Below are 15,381 nucleotides of genomic sequence, written 5' to 3'. Positions count from 1 at the left end.
TGGACTCTGATCTCTGCAGATCTAATCCATTCAAGTGTAATGTACCAACTATGTACAAAACTATATAGAGTATCAATGGAAAAAATGTGGTCTCTGCCCCGAGAATTCAGATAGGTAAGTTGTATATAAAACAGCAATAGCAGGATCATAATTTAAGTCATATTTACAGGTCGTTTAAATAATGACTTATTTCTATGCATGGTTTGAGAAAAGCAAAATAAGACAGGAGTCACTTTCAAGTGATACTGGTAGGGAAGGCCTTACAGAAAATGATTAACATGGACTTATAATTAGGAAGATATTTTAGGTAGACATAATTACAAAAGAAAAGTATGCAGGTAAACTTTTTTGGGGGGGTACCTTCTACTTTTTTTTTTTTTTTTTGAGATGGAGTCTCATTCTGTCACCCAGGTCAGAGTGTAGTGGTTCGATCTCAGCTGACTGCAGCCTCTGCCTCCCAGGTTCAAGTGATTCTCCTGCCTCAACCTCCCAAGTAGCTGGGATTACAGGCATGCACCACCATGCCTGGCTAATTTTTACTATTATTATTATTTTTAGTAGAGATGGGGTTTCACCATATTGGCTAGGCTGATCTTGAACTCCTGACCTCAAGTGATCTACCTGCCTTGGCCTCCCAAAGTGCTGGGATTACAGGCATAAGCCACTGTGCTCAGCCTACATTTTGAATTTTTAGAGATGGAATACAGAATTATAAAGTGTCTAGGCTAGAAGGTACTTCATAGATTAAAAAAAAAAAATCAATTACCTTTTTTAAAGATAGGAATTATGGATGGCCCTCCATTCTTCTCCAGACTAAAAGGAAAACATTTTTGTCGTTATTAAAATAAATGAAGACCTAATACACCCAGAAAAAATATATGAAGAAATATATGAAGACTTACGGTACCAGGTTTAATGCCTGATGGCCTAATTCATACATGTTCCTCCACTAACTCTGCATGTTACCTGTAAGTATTTTATATTCAGTCACTCATTTACTCACTTATTTACTCCAAACATTTGGAACATTAAATCTTCTTGAAGTGATCAGGGAAAGTGTTACAGAAGAAGAGACACTTCAGCTGGGTTTTGAAGAAGATAGGTCTGAGAAAGGGGTATATTTTTCTAATTCCCACAAAGTCATCACATGGGCTAGCCGTGGGAGTGACTGTGTAAAATACTACTTACATTATTTAATTCCTCGAACCAATGAAAATTATTTAGAATTATCAATTACAACAGTTATAATTTAGGTTCGCTGGCTTATCATAAAATTAGGTCACCCATTTTAGACTTTCAGCTTTTCAAAGAATTAAAGTGGCTCCAAAGGTGTACTCATCATTCTCTGTACTTAAAAATTGATGTAGAATCTATGTTTGTACATGGATCCTATTTGGATGCATTATTGGATCCTATTCTCTTCCATTATCATAGAGTTAACATATCTTGTGTAGTTCTATTTCCTATGTATGAATATCACTACTTGGAGAGAAGACTTGTAATTCAGCTACATTTGCAGAAGAGGAAACATACCCATAGTAAAGAGATTCTCCTCTCCTCCCCTTTTGTGGGGACTTAAGTTCATGGTGAAACCACAACATGAGTTGAAATCCTCTGAATAAATTCCTGGCAAACTTCACTGTAACTCTAACCACTAAGTCTAATTTAGCCCTGTTTCCACCCTGGGAATTTGGCCTAGCTTTGGATCTGGTCCAGAAGACCCATTTGATGCTAAGGTCGGGGTGGTGATCTTGTCTTAGAACTCTCAAATGTATCCCTAGTCTGCTAAAAAAATGACTTCTTGAATCAGATGTTGTGGTAACCAGTCTCCCCAAAACTTTCTAAAATGTGAATAATCTTGGCCAGAGAGGATCTCCAAGATCTAGGTGTATTCTTGTCTGCACCCACAACTCTGGTGCTGAGTTGGAATTAAAACAGGTTTTGGCAATGGTCATTTAGAATGAAGTTTATCGTCTGCTATACAGGAGATATGTTCATATCAAGAATAGTTCCTCTTGTTGGATCTTACTAAACCTCATTAAAGTCTCCTTTCAATGATTTCACTACTGCAACTTCTAACATAGGACCATACCTTAAGGAAGGAAGTCCCACCAGTGTTTGTTGCATTTGAAATTCCTTTAAAAATGCTGGGTTAATACTTGCATCTCTGCTGATATTATTTTTTATGCGAATGAACTGATTAGGTTTATTCCGGCATTCTTTGAATAGGATGCGGAAAGCATTTGCATTGTATGTTAAGTAGCCCAGAGCAGAGGAACAAGCTGCACGAACCTAAATGAAGAAACAATTCTTTCTTAACCAGTGGGCTTTGTTCTTAAAATATCTTAATGTTCTAATTAGCTACTTCATAGGAAAGTCTCTGTGAGGGAGGGAACAAGTGTAAGCAAATATGTATGCAAACAAGTGGCAATGTATAGCTGGAAGCTTAACTGCCATATTTTTACAGAGTTGTTCTCAATCTTCACTGCATTTTAGAACCACCTGGAGTGTTTAAAAATAAATAAATAAATAAATAAATAAATAAAGCCCACCAACTAAATCAGAATCCTTTCAGGGTAGAATCTGGGCGCACGCACGCGCGCGTGTGTGTTTGTGTGAGGTAATTCTAATGTGCCACCAAAGAAAGAATCTTTGAGTTTGAACTAAGGCAGTGGAGTGCAACCCTGACAATGCATTGGCATCACTCGTATATCTTTGACAATTATGCCTGGGTTCCATTCCTAGAAACTCTTATTTAATTATTTTGTTTACAGTTCTCAAAGAAGTAGGAGCAGACACTTTGGAGAATAGCTAAGTGGTACACATAGGAAAGCTGAACTCTTGGTAACAGAAATCTTAGAGAAAGCAACTCATTTATTTATTTATTTATTACTTAGAAAAAAAAATTTTTTTAAACAGTCAGATGTTACAAAAGCAACTCACTTTTCCACTGGCATAAACAAAGAAAGAAGCACAAGTATCAGGCCACAGGACTCTAGAAAAAATAGTTCTTTGAAGAAAATACCCTCTGTCTATGACCCATAGGTTGGTCATATGATTAATTAAAGTATGCTCCTGGCCAGTTGTAGGGAATATGATAGTAGCATAAAAAGTTTTCTTTATGTTGGCATCTGGTTGCTCTGTATGCTCATATGTCTTCTACATCTTGAACCCTGGACCTGTGGTTCAGCTGCTGGGAACTTGTTCGAAATGCAAATTCTAGGGTCCACCTCAAATGTGTTGGCTCAGAAACTCTAGGAATGGGGCCAAGCAATATAATAGGCCCTCCAAGTGATTCTGATATACCCTAAAGGTGCAGTAAAACTGCTTTAGACCTTAGTGGAAGAGAGTAGGAGAACACTCAGAGGAAGCCACTGCTGTGACCAGCACGGCCTCTTTTCACACACCCTTACTTCTAACCCTGCTTGACATATAAAGAAAACTATCCTATGGATTCCATTTTCATTCATTTCAAATCATAGAAATAACTTAAATCAGAGTCACCAGTTTTCGTTAGATAACTAGCAAAGATTTTAATTATAAATTTCTTTGTCATCAACGTACTTATAGATTGACTCTTAATTCCAGGATTAAGATGACCTATTTTGTAGGGTTTTGTTTTTGTTTTCTAAATCAGAAACTAACTTGAAAAGGTAGTTCTTTTTAAATCTTTAATTACAGTTGTTTTATACTGCTTTTGTGATTAAAATCCTAGTTTTAAGTCTTAGGGTTAAAACAAATATATATTTTTATAGGAATTAAAATTGTGGATGGCAGATATGTATGACTAATTAGTAACAAGAACTATATTACGTATATAACACAGTCATGTAATTTTGAGTTAGTAATAAGAACTATGTAACAGTCAATCAGCGGAAAAATTAGTCCACAGAAAGAGAGGTAAACTATATTTTTAGCATATTTAATTTTAGAATTAGTTTTTGCTTGTTTTTACCTCTTCTGTTCCTGAGTACAAATGATAGCAGAGCCGTTGGATTGTTCCTAATGTGGTAAATGCTTCTGGGATACCAGCTCTAGAATGAGCCAGGCTTGCTATTAAATTCCCTATAAATTAAACAAGAAAAATGCTTGTTATTTAACTGATATAAACATAATACTTTCATTAATTGCACATAGCACTGAAAAAGGTTTGTGTCACAAGACATCTCTGTCAATGAAGCAGCACTGAGAAAAAGCATGCATATGTAAATATAGAATAAACTCCCCAAAATTACAGTTTGGTTTTCTGTCACAAATAGTATAAGTTAAATAGGTTTATGTAAGGGTGGAAAAATTTCAAAATTAGAGGTTTCCTTTCTCCCATATCTTCAGAATATATTTTGTTTTGAAGTTTTTAGGGTTTTAAAAATAACTATGAACATAATGATTTAATTATCATAAGAAAATTTAGGCCGGGCGTGGTGGCTCACGCCTGTAATCCCAGCCCTTTTGAAGGCTGAGGTGGGCAGATCACGTGAGTTCGGGAGTTCGAGACCAGCCTGACCAACATGGAGAAACCCCATCTCTACTAAAAATACAAAAATTAGCCGGGCGTGGTGGTACATGCCTGTAATCCCAGCTACTCAGGAGGCTGAGGCAGGAGAATCACTTGTACCTGGGAGGCAGAGGTTGCGGTGAGCAGAGATCATGCCATTGTACTCCAGCCTAGGCAACAAGAGTGAAACTCTGTCTCAAAAAAAAAAAAAATTAATATGTCCTTTTTGCAGTTGAAATGGCTTTGAGTTAAGCCTTATTAATACTTTAAAATCAAGCAATGTATTGCATATTGAGGTTTAAAATCACTGAAGTTTTTACCATAGAAAAGAAATGTTTTCAGATTTAAAATAATAAAGTGTCCCAATAATTAAATGTGCAGCTAGCAACTGAATATTTTATTTATATTTGTTTGAAGATAAAAATGTATTTTCATATTTGTGTGTGGAGTATGTGGATACTTTATTGAGATATGACGTGAGTTTTTGTTCTCCTTATATTTTTGTCTGGCCTCTATTATAAGCCAAGAAATTCCTTGTGTTTATTGCCTCAGAATGGGGAAAATTGGGTTGTATCTTCTAAAGCAAAAATTGTCTAAAGGTAAGCTCTATTTAAAGTTAAAAAGACCCTTTAAAGATGGGAAGTTAGAAATGGAAACACACAAAGGGAGCAGCTAAGAAAGAGAACTAAGGTTTATAGTTCTCAAAGGAGTAGGAGGAACTCTGAGTAGAGAATAGCTAAGTAGTATACATAGGAAAACTGAATTCTTGGTAACAGAAATCACAGTTTCCTAAAAACTTCTGCGCCTTTGGAGCCTCCTCTGGCAACCATGTTAACTTGACACCAAGCACATCAGCTATTTTACAGTATACCTGAGGCCTGAATATCAGGCTTTGCCTGAGATACCCTGGACATGCATATGACTGGTTGTGGAGTGCAGAGAAAGTCCATTAATTTCTGAGATTCATTTCTCCTCATCCTGGAGAAATTAATTTAATATTTGAAAGCTAATGTAATATGGCATTTATTTCCTATAAGAGTTTGTGGAGGCCAGGTGCGGTGGTTCATACCTGTAATCCCAGCACTTTGGAAAGCCGAGGCGGGCGGATCATGAGGTCAAGAGATCAAGACCATGAAACTCATCTCTACTACAAATACAAAAATTAACTGGCCTTGGTGGTGCACGCCTATAGTCCCAGCTACTTGGGAGGCTGAGGCAGGAGAATCGCTTGAATCTGGGAGGCAGAAGTTACAGTGAGGCAAGGTTGCACCACTGCACTCCAGCCTGGCAACAGAGTGAGACTCAGTCTCAAAAAAAAAAAAAAAAAAAATTGTGGAGTGTAAACCCACTACAGTTGTTTTTCAGAGTCACAGAATTACTATAACATTGAATTAATATTTAGATTAAAACATATTTAATGATTTCTTCAAACTTTTTTTCTAGCTAGTTTCCATCAGAAAGTTTTCATTGCTTCATTTTTCCTTCCTTGCCATGCTAATAAACTTCATAAAAATAGAATTCTATGGCATCAAGTGAAGTTGCCTTTAGTGATCCATTTTAATTAAAAAACAAATACTTATTTGTTTATATTGGTAGTAGTCACTGCATATTACTCATTCTGACCCTGCCTTATGTTACTTTAAGAGTGGTATAACAAGTCAATTAAATATTACTGATCACCTATTTGTGATTTGTTGGGTTAGGTCTGCTGTAAACGCAGTTATACAATAGCATTAAATGTGTTGAGAATGCTATGGGACCATCTTGCTTTGCTTTGTTGCACAGCGATGTAAAGAACTTCTCAGTATTAGCAAAATGTGCACAACTGGACAAAAGGAAACCAAACAGAGGTATATCTGTGTACATCTGCCACCACTATTATAAAGCAGTTTTTTGATTTTGCTGTTGGTAGTTCATAGTTGAATTCACATTTATATCCTGGAAAAAAAGTTAAAGGTTTGAAAAAGTAATTAGGAAAGCAAAAAGTCTGTGTTCAGAGTTACTCGGCTTCTATTTGGGGTACAGAGTAGACATCTATTGTTTCGTGTAGACTTGCTGTGGAGTTCCATGTAGATAAACGTAAGTTCATTCTTTAAACTGGTGGCAGATATCAGGTGTATTATTTTATTATTATTCAGAGTACCATAAACTGTTTTCGAAAATAGTTTTATGTGGCTAAAATTAACTTCTAGTCATTTCTTACCTGTCAAGACAATAGTAGAAGTCTGAACTGAATACAGACAATCAACTAAAATAGTAACACCTCTTGCAGACAAAGTAATATGGTCCACATCTCTAATGACTTTAGCCAATACAACAATCTGAAAACAGAAAAGAAGCAGAGAATCTTTAAACATTTTCTACTCAGCTTCTCTAATTATACGTTTGTAATTTTTTATTCTTTTGATACTTCTTAGAAGGGTAAAGGGAGTGTTTAGAGGATTCAATAGAAGCAGCATGTAGTGGTGGGGAGAGTTAAGAGTATTTGTCCCTGTCTGGTCATAGCAGTGATCATAGGGGGTACTATTATTCTTCCTACAATGTTTGCAACTTTTGCACTCTTTCAATATGGGTTCATAGAAAACACTTCTCTTAAAGGGCACAGGATAGAAAATGAAGAGAGAGAATAAAACTTCCCAGATACATACAGTTGTTACTAGGTTGAAGGATCAGTGTGATCAACTAAAGATTTGCAGTTAGAAAACCTGTCTTGGATGCTAACATGTTTTTCTACCTGTTTCCTTTTAATATGGGGGTGATGAAAATAGTACTACCTGATTGTCAACCTTACAGGCTTGTTATAAACATCAGATGAGGTATAAAGGCATCAGTAAGTGTCTTGTAACTTGTAAAATTCTGTATTAATGAAGAAATCCTCAAGATAATGGAGTTTTTATGAGGTAGAAGGGGCTTATGTGCAAAATACTAAATTTTTACAAATAAGTAAACATTTTTCTGGGTCTCCAAATCATTGTAATTTTCAAGTTTTCACAAAATGACATTTATTAATTTGAGGTGTTAATTAATCTCAATTTTATACCTGAAATGCTGCCATTGCCTTCTCAGTTTCAACTATTGATTCAAGAAAAGGTTCAAAAATAGATATGGTCATTATTCCACTTTCCAATATTAAGTATTGTTGAAAGCGATTATTGAAGGCAAAAAGTGTTAATGCATAGCCTGCTCTTAAGCAAATATCCTAAAAATAGGAGAAACATGCATTATAATGAACTTCATTTATCATGTTACTCAACATAATAGACTTTGAATTCTTGCTCATTAAAATATATTGCATTCTTATCACTGGGAGTAAAATACGACATTACTAGGGAAAAGAGATAATAGAGTTACTCCAGAATGTTATAACTTTCAACATTTCAAAGTATAGTTGATAAATCAAAACTTCCCTTGTATAGCATGTTATCTATTGCATTCCGTACATTGTTGGGTATTCCATATCATCTCTTAAATTCATTTGTAAAATTCCATTGTACTATATTTTAAGGAAGAATAGGAGAAAAATAATGTATTCTGAAGAATCACATTTTAACATTCTGAGGCTAGGCAAACAGCAAAAGCTAGTTTCTTCTGTAGAATTAGTCTGCTTGCCAGAGACATATAAGTATGGTAGACCTTCCAGAAAGATTCAAAAGATAAAATCTTATTACTAAATCTTATTTTTAATATTAAAATAATTTAATATATTGTAATTTTATGTTATTTGAACAATGTAGGACACACAGAAAGAACTCATTAATCTTAGTGAATTTTCTTTTCTTTCTTTTTTTTTTTTTTTTTTGAGACAAAGTCTCCCTCTGTCACCCAGGCTAGAGTGCAGTGGCATGATCTTGGCTCACTGCAATTTCCACCTCCCAGGCTCAAGCAGTGCTCCCACTTCAGCCTTCCAGATAGCTAAGACCAAAGGTGTGTGCCACCACACCTGGCTAATTTTCTGCATTTTTTTATAGAGACGGGGTTTTGCTGTGTTGCCCAGTCTGGTATTGAACTCCTGAGCTCAAGGTGTCTGCTCACCTTGGCCTCCCAAAGTGCTGGGATTACAGACATGAACCACCACACCCAGCCCTGAATTTTCTTCTGCCATTATTAATCATAATATTAAAATGCTGCATGTACACACTGAAATATTTATAGATAAAATTAAATGATGCTTGAAATTTGCATCAAAAGTAATTTAGTAGAAGTGAGTGGATGTATAGATGGAATAAGACTGGCCATGAGATGATGACTGCTGAAGCTAGGTGGGAACATTTAGGTTCATTATGCTACCCTGTCATTTTATATATATTTGAAATTTTCCATAATAAAAATCACATACACAAAAAACCCAGTCACCTAGCAATAGGCAAAAAGAAAAGTATTAGGTACAGTCAGAGGCTTGAGAAACTAGGTCTCAGTCATAGTCGAAGGGTGGATTAACAGACAGCAGAATAGAACCTAGAGCCAAGTAGGAACGAGTGGCAATGGGAAATGAACCAAAGGGGCATGCTTTGTGTATCGAGGTCAGATACAGTGAAGTGAGAGAAATATGCTAAGACTTGACCAATTTCCATTTCTTTTCCATGTAGGGTTCACTCCTGCAGTATCACTGTGGAAGTCTACAGTAAATAGTTTAGGTTATAAAGTGGCTATTAATGTTTCAAAATGAATCCCATAGTTGCCAGCTAGTATCAGATACAGGACAAGAACCAAGTTGGCTATTCCCAGTTCAGAGGGCTAAAAACTAATCCTTGAGGAAAGACATATTTTTCCATACTTTTTTTCCCCAATGTCAACTGTCTTAAACTCTTTACTTCATACATATTTTCATTTACCTATCTACCAGGGTGGTTATACCCACTGGTTACTTATTTTCATTTTATACCCACTGATTTATGAATGGGAAAAGAGTACCTGTTAATTATGCTCACTAACATCTCTTCAAAAGTATATTCATAATTAATTAGCCCACATATTTGAGTTAGTTAAAAAGATAGAATAATAGTAACTACATTAATGTGACTAATTTTATGTAGCTTGTGAAAATCAATCTCAGTGGTCCATTTCATATATTATTCTAGTTTGGTAGCATGAAAATAGTTAAATTCTAATTTTAAAACCACACATAACCTATTACATCTCCAGGCAGACAATATCAGTGTGGCTAGGAGTTACAAGAACCTGGGTTCCTGACTTAATTTTTATTGCATTCCTGTCATTATCCATAAGATAGCTATTCATTCAGTGACATATTTAGTTGCTGAACATCCCTCCTTCCCCTTTAACTTCTACAACACGTCTGTGTAATCTGAAGTCTCCCACTATAGGTTTAACAAAGGACCACAGTTGTTTAGTACTCTAAAGCCCTAAGAGCACTAATTGCCTCAGCAGGACAGGTAGTTTGAGGCAAAATATAGTACAAGAAACCCTAGAGGACTTTTAACTTGCTTTGTGATGATTGTTAGAATTAAAAATTTTAGCCAAGTCCAGATAAATCCTTTGGTTTATACTTAAACCTTCTAGTTCTCTAAGATTCCCTACCATTTATAGAACTGATGCACAATAATGTATCTATTATAAGCCAAATGCAAGGTCCAGAGAGTGAAGCAAGTGGTAACAAACTGGGAGGAAAGGCAGAATACTTGAGAGTGGAATGTGTAATAAAAGGGAGAAGAAGGGTGCACAGGAGGAGTAAGGTAATGGGAGTAAAATCTAGAAGGAACAGAGCAGAGGGGCAAAAGGTAGCTTAGAGAGTCAGTCATTCATTTAGTGTCCTCACCCTATTAGTTTCCATATATATATATTCTTTTTTTTTTTGAGACGGAGTCTAGCTCTGTTGCCCAGGCTGGAGTACAGTGGTACAATCTCGGCTCACTGCAACCTCCACATCCTGGGTTCAAGTGATTCTCCTGCCTCAGCCTCCCAAGTAGCTGGGACTACAGGCATGTGCCACCACGCCTGTCTAATTTTTGTCTCTTTAGTAAAGATGGGATTTCACCACATTGGCAAGGCTGGTTTCGAACTCCTGATCTCAAGTGATCTGCCCACCTCAACCTCCCAAAATATTTCCCATATTTTTATAGCAGCACTTCTCTTTTTGTGTACCACAACAGAGTAAAATTTTATAATTAAAAAAAAAACATGAGTTCATTCCCACCTACCTCCTGACCCTCCTTGATCCCTCTAAAATCTTACGGAACTGAGAGAAACATCATTGGCAATTTTCTTCCTGGTTTTGAAATGCCCTGTAGAAAATAGCTCTCATTTCATTAGGGTAGTGCTATTGAAAGTGTGGCCCGTGGACCAGTGACAGTCCACAAAATCATTAACAGTGGGATAACAAAACTGAGATTAAACATTGAAAAGAAACAAATCTTCTTTATAGTTGACTACCAACTAATAAACGCAGAAGGAAGAAGGGAATTTTTTAAATTGCCCTTAGGCAAATGTTACATTTATTATTGTTGCATCAATGGATGCTAAGATTGGTGAGCAAAAGTTTGATGCAAAACAAAATATTTGCATAATCTCAAAGTGTCTCACCTTAAGATACTTATTAACTACAAAAGGAAAAACAGTGAGTGAAGAAATATGGCAGACCCCATTTTAACCAAGTAATCAAAGTTAACATTACCCATAAGATACATCAACATTATATACCTCATGGTATGATGTACTGGGAAGGTGAGTAAAGAAGACCACATCACTTCTGTGAAATTCTTGCCAAAAGGTGTAACTTCAATTTAATTAGGGGAAAACATCACGGTCAAATTGAGGGATATTCTATAAAATAACTGGCCTGGATTCATCAAAAATGTCAAAATCATGAAAAACAAAGAAGGGCTGAGCTTCACAAACTGGAGGCTAAAGAGACAAGACATTTAGATGCAATGTGAGACCCTGGATTAGATTCTGGAACAAAAAGTGACACTGAAAAAAATAAAAATAATTTTTTAAATTAAAAAAATACAAAAACAAAACCAAAAAAAGGACATTGCCGAGAAAACTGGCAAAATTTAAATAAAGTCTGCAAATCAGATAATAGTATTGTATCAATGTTAATGTTCTAGTTGACAGCTGGGAAAACTAGATGAAGGATATACCAGAATACTGGTTTTACAAATTTTTGGAAAGTCTAAGATTATTTCAAAATTTTTAAAGTTAAAAAAATTATCCTTCCATAATAGATTGCTGGGAAAAAGCTATTTCTTCATCACGAATAGTTTGAGAAGCACCACTTTAGCGTATTGGATAAGTGAATGACAGAGGGCTGAAAGGGCATAAAATTATTTTAAAGGTTTGATTTGAGACATAAGAGATTTGTTTTTTGACTCATCACCAAACATTAAAATTACCGCATTTCAACGATGAAATGGGACAGCTCAGAAAGATATGGAGCTGTATTATTACATCATTACAAACTAATGACCTACAAAGAGATCTTTTTACATGTCTTTTCTTAAATAATACATTGAATATTGGCATGAAGAAGACTTGATGATAATTTGAGGATGTGGCATAAAAACAATTTTTTTCAAAATGAGCCTCAATATTTTGTAAAGGTATTACCTTTTCTGTTGAGTGAAGAAGATAAAGGACATCAGCATACTCAAATCCTTCATTTTCGTGTAAGTCTTTCTGTAACACATCATTCCCTAGGACAATGCATGCCAAGGAAAATGCCACTTCAACCTAAACATGTGGTTTTCAAAAATTACTTTTCAATTATACTTTATGAAATTACACATTTCATTGTGCAGGCATTTATATAGAATACATTGTGGAAAGACACTATAAAATCTGCTAAAATATAATCCATTGATTCCAGTTCTTACTACTGAAAGAACTGCACTTACAACTCCCTCATAATTTTTAATAGCTGAGAAAATATCCTTTCTGTGTTCAGGGACCAACCACAGAGCTCCATTTGAGGGCACTGGAGAAGGGAACAAGGGCCAGCAGAGCATGTAAGGAGGTATTATCCTAAGTGCATAGTTGTATCCCTTCCATATTAAAAAAAAGTTCTTTTAATTTTTTGACATGGATTAAAAAGCTATTTTGAACTGCTTGTTAACTATTGACCATTGAGTTGTAAGGCTTTAATGCAGCACCTTTTTTGTTTTTTTTTTGTTTTGTTTTTTAGATGAAGTCTTTCTCTGTCGCCCAGGCTGCAGTACAATGGCATGATCTCAGCTCACTGCAACTTCCACCTCCTGGGTTCAAGCAATTCTCCTGCCCCAGCCTCCCGAGTAGCTGGGATTACAGGCACGCACCACCACACCCAGCTGATCTTTTGTATCTTTAGTAGAGATAGGGCTTTACCATGTTGGCCAAGCTGGTCTCAAACACCTGACCTCATGATCCGCCCACCTGATGGCCTAAAGTGCTGGGATTACAGGCATGAGCCAAAGCACCCAGCCTGCAGCACCTATTAATTTAAACAAAGCTTTGGGGAGTAGTCTAAGGAAGAGTACTACTATTTTGTCCTCCTCTAGTTCTGGAACCATTTAATGTACATTCTGAAGCCCATTAGGAAGATGAACCTTGCATATTATTGGGACTCAGCAGATAAGTTTTTAAAGTGCTATACTGTGCATTTCTATGAAAAACATTATGAATTTGAAAAGTATGATTATTGAATTATTGTGAAATGTTTTGTCCATTATAAAATCTTTTGAGAAAAAGTATTGAAATGTGTTTATGTTCTATTTAAACAAGTTTCAAAACTCATTGAAAATATGTACCAAAATATAGATGGATACATTTTTTATGATAACACACACATTTGTTAAAAGAATGCACCAGATGTGGTGGTTCATGCCTGTAATCCCATCACTTTGAAGGCCACGGTGGAGGATCTCTTGAGCCCAGGAGTTCAAGAACAGCCTGGGCAAAATGGTGAAACTTCGTCTCCAACAAAAATACAAAAAATTAACCAGGCATGGTGGCACACTCCTTTAGTCACAGCTACTCAGGAGGCTGAGGTGGGAGGATCACTGTAGACTGGGAGGCCGAGGCTGCAGTGAGCCAAGATTGCACTACTGCACTCTAGCCTGACTGACAGTGAGAGACCCCATCTCAATTATAAATACATAAATAAATAAAGATTGAAAAAAGAAACAGCCTGGGTGCAGTGGCTCACACCTATAATCCCAGCACTTTGGGAGGCCGAGGCGGGCAGATCACTTGAGGTCAGGAATTCAAGACCAGCCTGGCCAACATGGTGAAACCCCATCTCTACAAAAATACAAAAATTAGACAAGTGTATGGTGCACACCTATAATCCCAGCTACTCAGGAGACTGAGGCAGGATAATCACTTGAACCTGGGAGGTTGCAGTGAGCCGAGATGGTGCCACTGTACTACAGCCTGGGCAACAGAGCGAGCTTCTGTCTCAAAAAAAAAAAAAAAAAAAAGAAAAGGAAAAGGAAAAGAAAAAAAAAGAAACAGTGCTATTTACTCAGATATTGTCCTCCTATGTTATTTCTATTTTCTCATCTCCAGTAGCATGCATACCAAATTTTGAAAATAAAATATTTTTTTGCTGTTATAATTTCTTGCCTGGCCATCTATAGATGTCCCAAATTTCTAAAGCCTGGGTAAAAGTATTTGAATAGATATAAATGTTATTTTATTAAAGGCATTTTGGTAGAAGTAAATGGAAGACTGAATGACTCTTCAACAACTCACAATAATTCTTTGTAATGTCCAGCCTTGAGAAAACTATTACCTCCAGCCAACAGAGGCTGCTTGGCAGAAGGCAGGGCTGGTTTGAAGTGTAGTACTGACAAGATTCACTAATATTTGAGAAATATTCCCATATAAGTCACACATTTCCATTATCCCCGCCCAGTTTTAGCAACTGATGTCTGGGGAGGTAGAAAAGAAGTTTTGTGAATACATAATCAAATATCTAAGGAAAAAACTTATTTGAAGAGTAAAAACGTAAGATTTTCTTGTCATATTGGGAGAAACCCTATTTTAACAAAATTTACTAGTATCTTATGGTTTGAAGCAAGCTTTTTGTTTAAAACTTCTAGGATTTTGTTTATTTTTATTTTAGCTTATTTCTCCAAGAAAAAATAGGATTTAGTTTAAAAGATAAAATATTTTTATGTTTATGAACTTGAATAAAGACACAAAATTTTCTTAAAATTATATTTCTGTTAATTTTTACCATATCAGAAAACAATGTAAACCTTTATATATACCTTAATGTTAGGAGAAGGATGATTTCTTAGTAGTTGGATAAGTACTGGAAAGGCATTTTCATCTACAACAAACTGTTGACTGACAGGATTGCTTGTGTGGGCTACACCTGTAAGAGTCCATGCCAATGAGGTAATTTTTTTTTCCATCTTATAAATGGTAAAGTCAAACATAGCTTGATATTTTTGGTTGACAAAGTGTTCTAAGGTAATACAGTTAGTAAATTACAAAAGGGTATGCTATATTGGCACTATTTTAATAGTCCTGAATTAATTTTTTAAAAGACAAAGTGAATAAACACGGAGAGCTTATTAGAATTGTGAATGGCTTCCTAAAAGTCACAAAACAAAGGAAATTAGAAATGTTATACTATCAAGGAATAATAATAGCTATCATTTATTGAAGAAATACTATGTGTGATGTACTTAAGTTCATAGTAATATTGTTTTCTATAAAAAGTTTACTTCTCCAAAAATGACTAGAGTAAATCACCAAGTTAAAATTTCTAGGTTTCTTAAATTATACACGCTAACAAGATAATCTTACTATGTCTCTTTATAACATACTACTTTAAATTGCGGGTCTAATCTCACCAGAGAAACTCGACTCTCTCTCTCTCTCTCTCTCTCTCTCTTTTTCCCCACTCCTTGCAATTTCCTGTTGAGAAACTCATTTCTTTC

At 35.7% G+C, this 15,381-nt stretch overlaps 1 protein-coding gene across 14 annotated transcripts in view; it reads right to left on the bottom strand.

Moving 5' to 3' along the window:
* The window catches only part of LOC105468228 (ankyrin and armadillo repeat containing), an 82,883-nt gene that overhangs the window by 9,664 nt on the left and 57,838 nt on the right, over positions 1-15,381 (bottom strand). For 6 of the 14 annotated variants that reach the window (XM_071073061.1, XM_071073063.1, XM_071073062.1 and 3 more), the window contains 7 exons: positions 14,704-14,810; positions 12,062-12,184; positions 7,536-7,694; positions 6,699-6,816; positions 3,956-4,065; positions 2,093-2,292; positions 767-813 (listed from right to left, as the gene is read on the bottom strand). In XM_071073061.1, the coding sequence (XP_070929162.1) occupies positions 767-813; positions 2,093-2,292; positions 3,956-4,065; positions 6,699-6,816; positions 7,536-7,694; positions 12,062-12,184; positions 14,704-14,810 (864 nt within the window). The other 8 variants (XM_024788636.2, XM_024788638.2, XM_071073064.1 and 5 more) reach the window with 5 other exon arrangements.

This window comes from Macaca nemestrina, chromosome 11 (assembly GCF_043159975.1).
Source record: "Macaca nemestrina isolate mMacNem1 chromosome 11, mMacNem.hap1, whole genome shotgun sequence".
Lineage (NCBI taxonomy): Eukaryota > Metazoa > Chordata > Mammalia > Primates > Cercopithecidae > Macaca > Macaca nemestrina.
The sequence above is the reverse complement of the archived record's forward strand: the minus strand, read 5'-3'. Positions and strand labels throughout refer to the sequence as shown.